The sequence below is a fragment of the Halichoeres trimaculatus genome, unplaced genomic scaffold (assembly GCF_033239565.1).
Source record: "Halichoeres trimaculatus isolate MK-OKI-2021-1 unplaced genomic scaffold, fHalTri1.1 fHalTri1_scaffold_20, whole genome shotgun sequence".
Classification (NCBI taxonomy): domain Eukaryota; kingdom Metazoa; phylum Chordata; class Actinopteri; order Labriformes; family Labridae; genus Halichoeres; species Halichoeres trimaculatus.
The window spans coordinates 27526721-27541570 of NW_027437198.1; the positions used below are offsets into that span (position 1 = coordinate 27526721).

The window sequence follows — 14850 nt, forward strand, 5'->3', positions numbered from 1 at the left end:
GGAACGAGACAACAGCGCGATAAAGTGAACATACCAGGCGTACTCTCTTCAGCCGCTCCTCCAGCTTCTCCTGAGCCTCTCTGTCCCTCAGCACGCCCTCCAGCCGCCGGATCAGCTCTGCGGCGAACCGCTCCGGCTCCACGTGGATGTCCTTCAGGATCCGGTTTGTGCGCTGAGGGGAGAAACGTCAAGGAGTGAGCGCTCTGACCGGGAACGTTTAACCACCCTGATGAAAACATGCGCAGACTCAGGAGCTGATGGCTGCTGATGTTTGTGCTCCTCAAGTTTTCAATGAAATAAAGTAGGGCTGCAGCTATTGAATATTTTAGTATTCGAGTATTCTACTGAAAATCCCATCGATTAATCGATTACTCGATTAATCGATTAATCGATTACTCGATTAATCGATTAATCGAGTAATCGGATAAAATACATTTTTGTTTAGTTAAAGAGCAGTTATTTTTCAAATGAAAACTTTTCTCTTTAAGAAAGAGAATTTTCTGATACAGCATGTCAATAAGAGCACTTGCTTTGGTAGCTCCATAATTTGTAAACACACTGTGACACATTTTTTGTGCCTTGTACATCATCATTAAATGTTGCGGACCCAAACTCCAGAAAAGAAGCTAAATTTGTTGCTAGTTGCTATTTTGTATAAGAGGTAGCTTGAGGGGTCTGAAAACTCTCTGAAGTACCATTCTTTGATCTTTTTTAAAATTAAACGATTCCTGGAGGCAGAGAAAATTACTCAAGTATTTTTTGTAATCGAGTACCTCGAATCATTCGAGGAATCGTTTCAGCTCTAAAATAAAGTCCAACCTGCTTTCATTTCCTCTCTGAGTCACTTTGACTGACAATAAGAAATCTGAACATAAACAAAGTGACATTTCTAACCCTCCTCATGAATTTGTCGACAGCTCCTGCATGCTAACGGGGCGCTACGTGTGGAGTTTTAATTCCTCTCTTTACTCTGAGGCCTAATTAGAGCCGGGTTTCCTCGCGGGGAGACAGCGCGCGCTGCAGAGGGAGGCATCGGGCTGTCACAGGGGAGGAATCATGTCTGCTCGGCTTCAGCGCGTACAGCTTAGCAAAGCATCAAGCTGCATTTAGACAGCGCTCTTCTTCACCATCAGCTATTCTTACACTCCATCACAGCCCTGCGACACAGCCCGGCTTAAATATGCACATCTCAAATGTTGGGAGGAAGGAGGAAAGGGAGGTAAGCCGTGAAAAACTCACTGGGATGTGAGGTAGTGACAATCGGCCGTTCACTTTGGCACTTTCCTGCATCTCCCGGCGATCCAGCTTGCGGTATCTGCAGGGTGGGACCCCATCTCTGGAAGCAACAACAAAGACATTTTCATAAAACATCCTCATGAATAAACAACACAGCAGCTTTGGAGTTTCTGCAGTTTCTCTCAAACGGATCAGGCTGATGAATCAGCTCGGCCGCTCTCACAGGTTCATTGTCTCTGCTGCACCACAAGTGGTCTGGCAGATTACACACACTCACACACAGCACCATGTGGTTCTGGTCCTGCTGGGTTTACACTCTCCTATGCTTAAATCTCTGCACCAATCATCTGAAATAATCTCTCATGCTTCAAACACGTCAGCGTCCGTTGGGGTGAGCTTTGAAGACGGTGCAGGATAATCCCCCGTGCCGTCTCCACCTATGAAACGTTGGTTTTTAAACCAGCACTGGACTCAGATCCCAGGTGGATCTCAGAGCTCTGTCTCATCTCTGCGCCAAAACAAGAGACAGAATCTGCTTTGTTTTCCTGACAGCGCTGACGGTAAAGACCGTCCGAGGACGCATCAGTCACATTTTTTCTCACGGCTGGAAAAAGGAAGAGTTTATGTTCCTGCAGAACGGGTACGTCTACGCGTTAGCCAGCAGGAAATACTCACACGCTGCCGTCGGTGAGAGAAACCGTGTCTGGGTCACTGGACATACTCTGCTGCTCGCTGTCGACGGCGCTGGTTGCAGGAGCCATGTCATAAACAAACTTGATGGGGTGTGGGTTGATGGGCTCGTGGCACGACGTGAGCCTGAGAAAAGGAGGAGAAAAAGAGGAAACGCTGAGAAAAAGAGTCGGAAAGCCGGACATGAGGGATGGGTTCGTAGAGTTTTAAAGTAGATGAAACATGTCACAGTTAGACAGAAATCACTCTGGGCTGCCTATAGATCGTTTTTCACCATTTGATGCTTTTTGGACATTGGCTCCAACATCATCTGGATGGACAGAAACACACCTGTCCCAAACACACACCAATGAAACCTCCTTTAAACACTCCAGGTGCTAATTTGATCTAATGTTCCTACACCAGAGTTTATTTCAGTCAGGATCGCTCACTGATTTGAGATGGTAAAAATTAAATATGGTGGTTTGATCTTGGAGCTCCCTGCCCTTCCATAATATAATAATAATAACAAACTAAATTTACACAGCACTTTTCCAAACAGTGTTTGATAGTGCTTTATAGAGGCTAGGAGAAAAAAACAATGGGTACTTTTCACTTTTGAAAAGATACGATACGGATGCCCAGTACCTGGCAATTGGTATCAGTATTGGTACTCAACGGTACCAATTTTTGGTACTTTTTGTGTTTATGGGGTAGGGCTGAACAATTAATCGAATTTTAACCGACATTGCAATGTAATAGGGTGCAATTTCAAATCGCACAGGCTGCAATTAATTAAAAAAAAAAAAGTAAATAAATAAAAAAAATTAAAGTGCATTTACTCTAGTTTGTGTTTTGTTACTGATGAGAGATCAGTACGATTTTTATACTATTAATATTTATATTCATGTCCCTATTGTGTTTCTTTTTCATTTTATAGAAAAGTGCATTCAACATGTTGGCATATTTCAGTGGTTGAGCCAGAGATTTGGTCTTATTTACATTTCTGCACTATATTTGGTGTGATATTCATAGACGAGAGGATTCATATGTATTGTTCATACCAGGCCTCTTGTTCTGCAGTGCTTTGTTCCTTTCTCCGATTTTATTTAAGGTCATTAATGATCATTTTTACACATCTACAGGTTTGAAGTTAAATCAACCAGTCAATATTCTACTGTGATTGTCATAGTTAAATCAAAACATGTTAATTTTATCAATTTATGCTTCAATTCATCTCATTTCATCATAACATGTAGGCCTGGCCAAGAGGAAAGACTTGTTTATGTGATGACAGCATCCTTTGTTGTGTTGGTCATACTATAGAACGGTTTATTGCCTGTGTTCAGTGAATAATGTAGAAGATAATCACCCTCCAAAAAATCACATGCTAAATTGCAATTAGAATATTGGTACAAAAAAAAATCACAATTAGATTATTTTCCAGAATTGTTCAGCCCTTTTATGGGGTAAAAAAATATCAATTAGTTTAATAATAAAATGGTTTTTTTTTTAATTTATTTATTTATTTTTTAATTTTACATATTTATTCTTCTATATATAACCTTGCAGTGCTGTGTTTATGTCCAGCATGGAAAATCTCCTACTCTTCCACTCCCTCACAGTCACATGATGGGTTTAGGTACTTCAACATGGTAGCTTTCATAGACTGTAAAAAAAAAAAATGGACGTTATCTTGCTCGGCTCAAAGTGAGGTCGCGATGAAAACTGCTCCCCCTGGTGGCTGGGTGCAGTATAGGTTAAAAAAAAAAATCATCTCCCCAGTCATTCCAGATGGGCTGTGGTCAAACTTTAAAAGTTAATAAGCCTCATAGAAATGTTTCTCACGTCTGATTGTTGTGGTGATTTGAAGATATCATTTGTCTGTCTTGTATCCAAGTCCTCTTTTTTCCTGAAAAGTTTCATTTTCATTAGTTATACGAGGTTAAAAATGAGGTTTTGCGTCACATTTAATGATGATTGACAGCTGACGTTCTCGTGTATTTTTTTCGGGGATTGTAAAATATGTCGGGAGGTAGAGTAAAGAAGAGATTAGACTCTAGAAAGAAAAAAATATATATTATTTTTGTCACCCAGCTCCACCCAGATTCTCCCAGAATCCCTCATCGTCTCTACTGCACAGACTCTGGCTGCCAATGGCTGCGTCTGTGACGGGGGAATTTTGGCTTCAAAACTGTACGCTGTCCACTGTATATACAGCCTATGGTACCTTTTGATTTTTTTTCTTTTTAAATATAAGTGCTTAATTTTATTCTTGCTTCTTAGCTGGGTTGGAAAAAAATTGAGATGTCAGATTCCCTGAATAAATCTTAAAAACTGACTCACACATGATGTGCATTTTGGGAAAATATGGCTCCTGATACAGTCTGTAGATGTTATCATCATTCAACTTTTTTACTTGGTCTGGTGATAAAAAGCAAACTTAAAATCCCAAAAACCAGAAATATCAAAGAATACCAGTTTAAATTGAATCTACATCCCAAACATCGTTAAAGAATCAGATGGAGAGAAAATGTATCGTCACAGCCTTGATTTCCACAGCACAGAATCATTGAAGGCACCACTTGAGGATGACGTAAACTCGAGGAAGTTTTCATAAAATAATTCTGAATATTTTCAGATTTTGCAAGATGAACTTCCCCCAGAAAGTTTCTGAAAGTTACTGAACATTTCCACCTCTTTGCCACCGTACTTTCCCATGGAAAGGAAGACTGTTTGTCATCTCAGAAGCTTGAAAAAAGGAAAGGAAGAAAGATTTGAATGAGGGTTAATGATAGGGAAATAAGTCTTTGCAATGTTTCTTTGTAAGATATTTCCCACACTTGGAAAAACGGAAATCTTATCAAGTGTTTTTGTCTTTTTTTCATTAGAAAACGTCTTTTTAGACTTAATATGAGCCACATTCACCTGACCAGTACAAAAAATGTCTGATTTCAAGTTATTCAGAGACAAAATGAGGTCTGAATTGCTGTAACAAGTAAAAAAATAAATATCAGCCAATGGAACAAAATAAAAGTTTCTTGCATTGAGACATTAATTTAGTTTTAAGGATTTTTTTCTTGTTTACAGGAATTCAGACCTCATTTTGTCTTTAAACAACTTGAAATAAGACGTTTTTCTGGACTGACTAGTTGAACGTGGCTTATATCGAGTATAATAGACAATTTTAAGCCAACAACAACAGAAACCAGAGGTCGCACGTGTTTAATTGTTTCCTAATTCTCCAGCTGAGTATCGAGCGCTAGCGTCAAACTGCACCTTTTGATCCAACTCTTTACGAACCTCTGAGGACGAACAGAGACGCTTCATTTGACTCCACTTACATCCCCAATCACCGACTCTGCTGAGCACACCTCTCACACATGAATTAAAGATGCTGGGCATCATCTTTTTTATTCAAATGAGAATCCCCTGAAGTGCAGATCCCCCCTCGTGTGGATTGCAGAAGAGCCCAGGCAGAGTTCAGGATGAAGCCTTCGTGACCGACTGATTTTCATTAGCATCTCCGCTAAACAGCAGTGAATAATTCAGGATCCAGGTCGGAGAGAGCTGGAACAAATAAAGGCTGAGTTTTCAGCAGTTATCGGACGTGGTGACAGAAATAAGAAGACGTTAGAGCATCCACACTGAGAGAATCAGAAACCAAACGACGGTCTCTCCCTCCTGATTACAGCTTTTACTCTTTCTATGTTCCCACCCTGCAGATGATAAAAACACTTAAAGCAACAAACTTTCATTAAAATTTCATAAACAGTGACGTCTGAAAGCAGCGCTGAGGACAAACAGAGCTGTTCATATTCCAGGAATATCCCCTGTCGCTCCTGAGCGTTTGAGTCATTTTACCTTTGAGCTGATCTGAAAGTCAGTTTAACGCCTCTGTTCTCCGTCTCCGCAGAGATCAGGCACATTTGATGTCAAATTTACTGTCACACAAACCCAACGGGCGCCGCACAACGCTGCTTTCAGCCCGTTTGTGGTTCCAGCCAAATGTTTGATTGCTGATGAAATGATGATGTGAGAACTCTCTGTTTACTGCTCTCAGACTCAATTTCTATCCTCCACACGGACGCAGAGCCCCAGGTTCCTCTCTGGGTCGACTTTTCCTCCTCCTGCTCATCTCGGAGAGGTTTCAAGTCAACAAGTCCAAAAATCACACACGGTCTTTGGACATACTCTGCAAAGACAACTTTTTGGTTCAAACAAGCCACATATTGCCTCTCTAATTAAGGAGATCATTGCTATCACATGCTTTTTGTGAGAAATCTGAAAAATATCTATACGTCCAACTTTCATGAGACTTCTGACTTCCTTACAGTAAAACAAGCCAAAGCATCCTTCAAGGAAATCAGTCAGGAAGTGAGATCGATGATGGTTGTTCAGGTGTTCAGATCTGATAACACATAGAGCTGACAGATCCCAGTGCAGAGCTCTAAACTCCACAAAGCTATCCAAACTGAGCTAACACACTTTAGCTACGTTAATGTGCAGTCAATATTCAGGTAAATGTCAATATTCCTGATTCTGAACTCTGGAAACATTGGGGATAACCAGTTTACATGTGTAAGCAAACAGGGTTATTCCTGATTACGCGGTATCCCTATCAAAACAGCAACACACAGAGAATGTCATGACCCACTTAGGGATGGGTACCTTTCACATCTGAAACAACATTTGGTACCTGACAATTGGTACCAATTTTCAGTGATTTAGTGCTTTTATGTGGTAATACATACTAATTTATTTAAAAATAAAATCTCAAGGTTTTTTAATTTACCATATTTATTCTTCAGTATATAACTTTGCAATGCTGTGTTCAAGTCCAGTATGGAAAATCGCCTATTCTTCCACTCTCACAGTCACAAGGATGCATTTAGGGACCTGATATGGGTGGAAAAAAAAAAAACAACATATCATAGTATCAGTAGGGATGGGTACTTTTTACATTTAATACATATCTGTTAACTAGTAATTGGTATCGGCACTCAATGGTACCAATTTTCAGTACTTTTGAGTGTTCATGTGGTAAAAAATGCTAATTTGTTTAATAATGAAATCTCAACGTTTTTTAATTTAACATATTTATTCTTCAACGTATAACCTTGTAATGCAACGTTCATGTCTGGCATGGAAAATCTCCTACTCTTCCACTCCCCCACAGTCACAAGGATGCATTTAGGGACCTAAACATGGTACTTTTGGTTTTATGTGAACTTTTGACAGAATTAAGTCAGTACCTATAAGAGTACCTAATTTGGTACCCATCCCTAAGTACCAGGTTTTTTTGTTTAACAATGTAAAATTTGTGACTTTTTTGTTCAAAAGTCTTTTTTTTTTTTCAAATAAAAATCCTTCATTTTAGTCTTTGTTTATGAGCTGGGCTGGAAAATGATGCAATGTCAGATCCCCTGAATAAATCCTAAATACTGACTCACATGTGATGAGCATTTTTTAGGAAACATGGCCCCAGATGTAGTCTGTAAACATCATCATCATTCAACTTTTTTAAATGGTCCAGTGATAAAAAAAAGTAAACAAAAAACTTAAAGTCTGACCTATCGAAGAATCGCAATTTAAATCAAATCAGCACCACAAAAGTCATAAAATAACACAACATGGTACCGTTTCATTTTACGTGAATCGGTACCACAGACAGGATTTGGTCAGTACCTATAAAAGTACCAAATGTGGTACCCATCCCTTGATGCAATGCATATCATTTCTGCTTCTTCTTCCTGTATCCATAGCAACCGCAGCAACAACATCAGCAGCACGGCGGACTTCCTGCACTCTAAAGACCAAGATTCCTTGCCAACAGGGCGTGTACATGACTAAATATTCAGGTTAAAAGAGGAGGAACCCAGGTTTTTACAAACCAGAATATGAGCATATTCCAGTTTTTGAAAAGTGTTATTGGTGTTTACATGGCCATGCACAACTGGGTTAAAGCTAATATTCTGAATGTAAAAGCGTTAATGACGTAGCCATTGACAGGAATGGCTTCTGCCTACCTGGGGTCCCTCATCCAGGTCTACACTCCTTCTGGTCCTCTACACTCTGCTTGTGAAAGACACCTGGTGCTCCCAGCCCAGCACGGCTCCAAATCTCTAGCCAGACTCTCCTCCTCTGTTGTTCCCAAACAGTGAATGAATTACCAAACTCTATACGATCCACAGAGTCCCTTTCTACTTTAAGAGACGTCTGAAGACTCATCTGTTCAGGGAACACTAAGACCCTTAATCTGAGCCTGCTCCTCTTTGTCCTCAGGGGGAGGAGTCAGAAGGTCTCAGACCCAGGTCTTTTAAACACTGATCACTGAATGTTGTTGAGGTTTAAATGATATCGTTGCAGTGATTAATCGTGGTTAGTTATGGCTACTTTATTCAACATGAAAAAAGCATGTCTTCTTGCTCTTTATGGCAGCACCTGAAGCCAAACTAAGGTTTTCCTTTTTGTCATTTGTCGCTTTGGACGATAGCGTCATTGACGGCTATGATCTAATGAAATACAGAGCTGACAGAAAAAAAACAGTAGATCCAAGTGCAGTTACTATAAACACCACAAAGCTTATCCAGCCTGAACTAACACACTTTATTATTTCATCTTCAGAATAAAAAACTTCAACGAAATGATCCGAACCAAACAAACATTGATCTGATCTGCCCTCTGCAGTCGACCCCTGCATCGTGGTGTCAGCGTTTCAGGCTCTGAGGCCTCCTACGTGTGACAACCTTCACCTCGTTGTCAAGTCGAGATCAATCTAAGGAAACGTCAAACATTTCTTTGTGTTGATCCAGAAAACAAAGAGTGCTGAGATCTCACAAATTGAGAACAACATCTGTTACTAAAGTCAATCTGTGGGATCTCTACACGCCATCGCAGCAATGAGACCGTTCGCCTCTAAATGCAGCCCTGACACTCAGCAGAGGTGAGGTTAGATTACAGCTCAGCGGTTTATCGTCGAGCTCCCTTGAAGATAAAAATCAGTGAATTCTTTTATTGCTGAACCCTGTCAGACGGGAACCTGAACCCGCACCACCTGCACAAGAGAAAACCTCTCTTCCTTCAAACACGCGTTAACTCCTGCAGCCTCTGACATTTCCTCTCCGCCAGGTGTCAATGCACCGCTTCCCTCTCATCTCTGCCTGTCTCTGGTGCTACCCCCAGACTCTGTTCTCACATCAAACCTGATGCAGCTTCTTGGCATTGTCGGGTTTGAGGTTTATTTTTAATTCAGCAGCAGTCTGCAGAGAAATGTGCGCTCTAAGAGGAGGAGGAGGGTTTACCTGTACTCAGGGCTGTCCTGGTATCTGGGGCTGTTGGCCACGTGTTGCGGGGCCGCCTCCGTCAGCAGCCTCTGGGGCGGTCGGTGGATCGTTGAGGGGTCGCACTTGGGCAGCTCTTCCGTCTCGTCCTCGTAGCTCAGTTCCTTCGCTTCATCCAAAGGCGGCAGATAACCCGACAGCCCCTTCCTGTTTCCTGAGTCGGGGCTCTGGTTGCTGTAGAGTTTGGGGCTTTCTCCTCCTGTCCGTGTATATTCCAAATAGATGTCCGACTTTAGAAACGAGGGGTAGGTGGTTTCCTCCAGGATGGTCTGTATCTCAGTCTGAGCCTGGTCGAACATGGCGGGATCGATCTGCAGCTTCAGGACGCAGTCTTTGATGAAGGACTTGGTCGCAGGTTTGATCTGTCTGGAGACGATCCCGTTGTTGTCCAGGATGTACTTCCTGTAGATCGCTTTCGCCAGTTTCAGCTTCCTCTCCTCGTTGTTCTCGTTAGCTTCCAGTTTGCGAAAGCCGCTGCACGCAAACCAGAAGTCCAACATGTCCGCACACTCCTCCTGCTTCAGGAACGTCCTGAAGAGAAGGATCCCGTCCTGGTCGTCCAGGAGGGAGTGCAGAGACTCCGCCCATTTCAGGTAGGGAGGCGTCGGGGAGGCGCTCCCCTCCGGCTCGTAGCCCAGGTCTAAGTCAGGTCGCCTGGGCGTCGCCACAGAGGCCTCGCATTTGAGGCTCTCTGTCTTGGAGGAAAAGCCGGGGTGGCCGTACAGGCGTCCGCCACTGCCGCGCACCAGCTCACCCTCCTCCCCCGGCACTGGAGGCCTGGGCGCATCCTCAGTGAAGCTGCCTCCTTCTTCTAAATAGTCCCTTTTGTCGCTTATGCTCATAGTCGCAGCATCCACAAACCACGTCCCCGTAGAGCCCACGCCGCAACGCTACGAGATCCAGACCTCTACTTACTCCGCTGCACAAAAACTCCTGCAAGGAGGGAGAAGAGATGATGAGACGCAGCTTCATCACTTCATCAGTGAGGAGAGCTGGCTTTGATAGAGCACCACCATGAAAACTGTTCACTCCCAGATACAGATCAGAAAATGCAGTGATAAACAGAAACATGGAGGGGAAACAGAGGATTCTGGCAGCGGGAGACTGATTTCGTGCCATATGTGCCGTACGCTCCGTCACGCGAGAACCGCAGCCGCCTGGGAGATCATCAGACTTTTCACAGTTTGATCAGATTTCATGAAAAACAGGATTTAAAGAATACGATCCAAGCCACTGCTGAGCGCTGAAATTAGATTGTAGATTTAAGTTCAACACTGTTATTCAACATTTCTCTGTCAGACTAGGCTCCCTAGAAATGTTCCTCATATTTTATATCACAGTTTAGACAAAATGTAAAGAATTATGGCTCAAAAATCCCGGTAACAACCACATTTAGTGATGCTACCACAGTCGACATTTCCTCCATTTTTTGGCCCTCGTGCAAACCGCAGACTTTTTTATTTTTTGTAAAATTTTTAAAATCACAAATATTTAAAAAAAAAAAAAAAAAAAGGTCAAATTTTCTAAATTATGAAAATTCTTGAAACTTTTCTTGTATAATTTTTCAATTTTTTAAATATTTTTTAATTTTTGGAAATACTTTTATTCTGTTTTTGCACATTTTTGGATTTTTATTTTAATTTAGGATTTTATTTTATTTGTTTATTTTTTGCAAATTTCGGATTTTTTTTAAAAAGGTATAATTTTGTAAATTTAAAGACATTTTTTGACCTTTTTTCTTGTATAATTTTTTTAAAAAAATTATATTTTTTAATTTTTGGAAATATTTTTATTCTGTTTTTGCACATTTTTGGATTTTTTTTATTTAGGATTTTATCTTATTTATTTTATTTTTTTTGCAAATTTTGGAAAATTAAAAATCAAATTACATATATTATTTTGTAAATTTAAAGAAACTTCTTGTTTTGATAATTATTCACTAGATTTTAACTTTGCAAAGAATTTTATACACTTTAAAGTCTTTATTGTGAAGATAAAGTAGATTTTGTGGCTCCTGAATGACGTTAATCCAAGTGAGCTGATGAAAAAATGTCTCCTATTAAAGTAAAAGTTGCAGACACCTCTTCCAAAAAAAAGAACATGGCACCACCTGACCTCCATCAGCTCATATTTCTGCTCCTTATCTTCACAGTTTGGTCTTTATAACATCTATAGTATAGTTATTTTGTATGTTTTAAAGCAGATTTGGCTGCTTTTAATGTTTTTAATATTTGATCAAATTTCAGTGTATGGTAACGACCAAAGAGTGGCGCTCTAACGCACCAATGAGCTGCGCCGCCTCAACTTCCCATGTATCATAGTCTGTAAGAGCAGCAACATCAACCACAGTTAAATAAAAGACAAAAATCTACAGACTTTACCAAAATCATCCTCTAGTCCTAACAGTTTAACATGAGGCTGAATGAGTCATAACTTTTTTACCAACAGGCGAAAATATCGCCAAACTCGTATTATAAAGACAAGGGCGTCTTACAATAACAAAATGAGCGTTAAGTGGCAAAATTTTATAATATTACTCTTTAAAACAGTTTTTTTTTTAAAAAGAAAGATTTTTGTTTTTCAAAGAAAAGTCAGAAAGTGGGCGTGGGACCCTTGGGCCCACCCATGAAGCCGCCCCTGGTAAGAAAATGTTGGTAACACAGTTGATGAGCAGTTAATGCGCCCCATGTACAGACAATCATTCTGATGAAATATTGATGAGGAGGAGCTGAAACATGACACACTTTCTTCAAGGTTCACACCAAAAAGGATGGACCTCAGCTGATTGGGTCATGTGACTTTGGAGCAAACCATTGATGATTTATAGGTTTTTTTTTATGGTTTTTAAAGCAGCTTTTTCAGTGTTTTTGATTATTTTGAAAAAAATAATACTGAAAGTAATAAACAATCAATAAATGATGAACCTGTTAACTTCCAGTATTAAATAAAAGTGAAATATCAGCCAAATGACCCACTGAAAAATTGCTTATTATAATCATCGAACCACTCACCTGATGAGTAAATGCCACAGAAACACAATCACTCCATGTGTCTGACAGCATGTGACTGCATATTGAGCAGCGCTGCAGTCATTAGGCATATAAAGCGGTTTTATGGACTATAATTGTGCAGCACTGAGTCACATTCACAGTTCTGTGGGCGTGCTGTGCTAATCCAGGCCAGGAGTCGTGGCTCCGGTGCAGTCTGGCTGTGAAGCTGTTCTCCATCAGGCAGGAGCGTGAATCTCTCCTCCTTTATATGCATCAACACAGCGTTACTCCACGTTCATCCTGAGGAGTGTTTCATCACGGGGTGAATCCACATGAGGTTTACGATGTGAACTCATTAACAATGCAAGCCTGAGCTTCCTCCTCTTTAAATCTGATATTAGCATCCTCAGCTCAGATTCTCTGCTGCTTCCTGCTTCCAGAGCTGCAGAACGGCATGCTGGGTGATTTTAGGGGATTGGATGTCTAGTTCAAGGACACAACCTGTTCCTGATGAAATGTTGCTGAGCGCAGACACAGAGGTGCCAGATCATCCACCTCTACGCTCAGCTCAGGATTAAGCTCCTGCTCTTCTTAAATCTCTCTGACAGAGCAGCCAATCAAAACAGAGAGAGCCTGCTGATGGTCACCTGTCCTCCAGGTGTGGTTATCAGAACAGAGCATCCTTAACACGTGCCTTTTAAATGAAGCTAGGTGTGCTGACCTACCTGTCTGCACAAGCATCTTTAAAGTCTTCGGTTTACGCGTGCGCAATTCAATTAGCGTTACTGTGCGCACAGGTGTGTGCGCGCGCGTGCCACCGGAACATTCTGGAGCTCGGCTGTGACTGGGTCAGGCTCGGTTCCGCTCCTTTCTGTCCTCACACTGCACCGTGTGCTCCTCTGAAGTGAGCCTCTCATCACATTCATGTCTTGGCCTCCAGAATGAGCCGAACAGCAGCGGCTGTGGGGGAGGGGAGCCAGAAACAAACTCCCTACACACACACACACTCACACACACACACACACACACACACACTCACAGCCAGGCCTCTCAGCAGCCCACCGACAAGTGCACAACTTTGTCACACTCCTCTCCTATTAATATCCTTTCTATGTGCGCGAACAGCCGCTGAGACAAACCCACGGCAGGACGAGCGCAGACCTGTTCCCCCCGTCAGAGGACACGGAGGGAACCCCACATCAATAACCGAACACATTTACAACCAGCACAGCGATGGCACCGATCTCCCGACTACCGCAATCCCAATCTGAGCCGGAGAGGAAAAAGTGACAGATACTTCACCCGTGGAAATCTTCCTGCTGCTGTGGGCTGCATCGGACGCGTGGACCGGGACGGGTCCCCGTGGGCTGTGACACAGCTGCGAAATGCATGACTTTAAAATTAACAAAGAAAACAGTCCGCGGTGCTCCTCTCCATGGCTGTCTCTGTCTCTGTGTCTGTGCGGAGCCAGCCCAGGCTGCTCACAGCAGAGGAGGATGCACAGCGCCTCGCCCGTTCACTACACACATTACTCCTGCTCCTGCACGTCAGGCACAGAGTGGCTCTCTTTAAACTTTAAATGCTCCTTTAACACACGGGGTGCTACGGGAGCCTAGTGTTTCCGCCAGAAAAAAATAAATACATAAATAAAAAATAAAAGAGAGGAAAATATGAAAAAAATAAAGCCATAATTACAAGAAAAAATTAAAATTATTGAAGTTTGAATTGATTGAAAAGTCAAATTATAAGAAAAAAAATCATAATAATGAGATCACAGATAAAAAATCAAAACTATTAGATTAAAAATCATAACTATGTGATAAAAAAATCAATATTATGAGATTTAGAACTATTGTTGGATAAAAATGTAAAATTATTAGATAATTATTCATAATAATGATAAAAAAATATATTGAGATTGCAAAGTTATTATTGAGATAAAAGTTATTTTTTTAGATTTAAAGTAATTATTGCAAAAAAATAAAAAAAAAACTGAAATAAAAAGTAAAATTAATGGGATCAATTTTATGGGATTAAAATTAATTTAAATGGATAAAAATTGCAAAGAAATTTTTTTATTCTTTTTTTTTTTCAAATTATATTTGCAAAATTAAAAAAGATGTAAGATTTCACAAAAAATTAAAATAAAAAAATATTTAAAAAAATAGATTTTAAAATTTAAATAAATCAAAGGTATAAAAAATTCTATTTTTTAAGTAAATACTTGAATACGATAACATATATTTACTATTTCACTCCACTTGTCATATTTTGTCTTCTGCTGATGTGTTGCCAGAAAAAATTGCTCAAAAAATTTGCTTAAAAGGTTTGAACAAAACCAGAATAATGTCTTAATATAAGAAACTTTTGTTCTGGCTCCATTGGCAGATTCTTTTAATAAAAAAGAAATACAAATTAAAAAATGAAAAAAAAGGCCAAATAATGGGATTAAAAAGTCAGAGTTATGACATAAAGTAATAATTATGAGATAGTGAACAGGAAGAAACCTTACCTCAAACAAAGCAGTGGCTTTACTCTAAAATTTGCTCTAGCTGCTGTTTGATCATACCATAATTATGACTTTATCTCTTTATCTCTTTATCTCTAATCTC

At 40.6% G+C, this 14850-nt stretch overlaps 1 protein-coding gene across 4 annotated transcripts in view; it reads right to left on the reverse strand.

The window, feature by feature from the left end:
- axin1 (axin 1) overlaps positions 1–14850 on the reverse strand; it is a 32300-nt gene that overhangs the window by 12154 nt on the left and 5296 nt on the right. For 2 of the 4 annotated variants that reach the window (XM_074696531.1, XM_074696530.1), the window contains exons 3-6: positions 9210–10181; positions 1912–2052; positions 1240–1336; positions 35–172 (exon numbers count right to left, since the gene is read on the reverse strand). In XM_074696531.1, the coding sequence (XP_074552632.1) occupies positions 35–172; positions 1240–1336; positions 1912–2052; positions 9210–10090 (1257 nt within the window). In that variant the 5' untranslated portion in view covers positions 10091–10181. Of the gene's footprint in view, positions 1–34; positions 173–1239; positions 1337–1911; positions 2053–9209; positions 10182–13540; positions 13810–14850 lie in introns of those variants that run through there. The other 2 variants (XM_074696529.1, XM_074696532.1) reach the window with 2 other exon arrangements.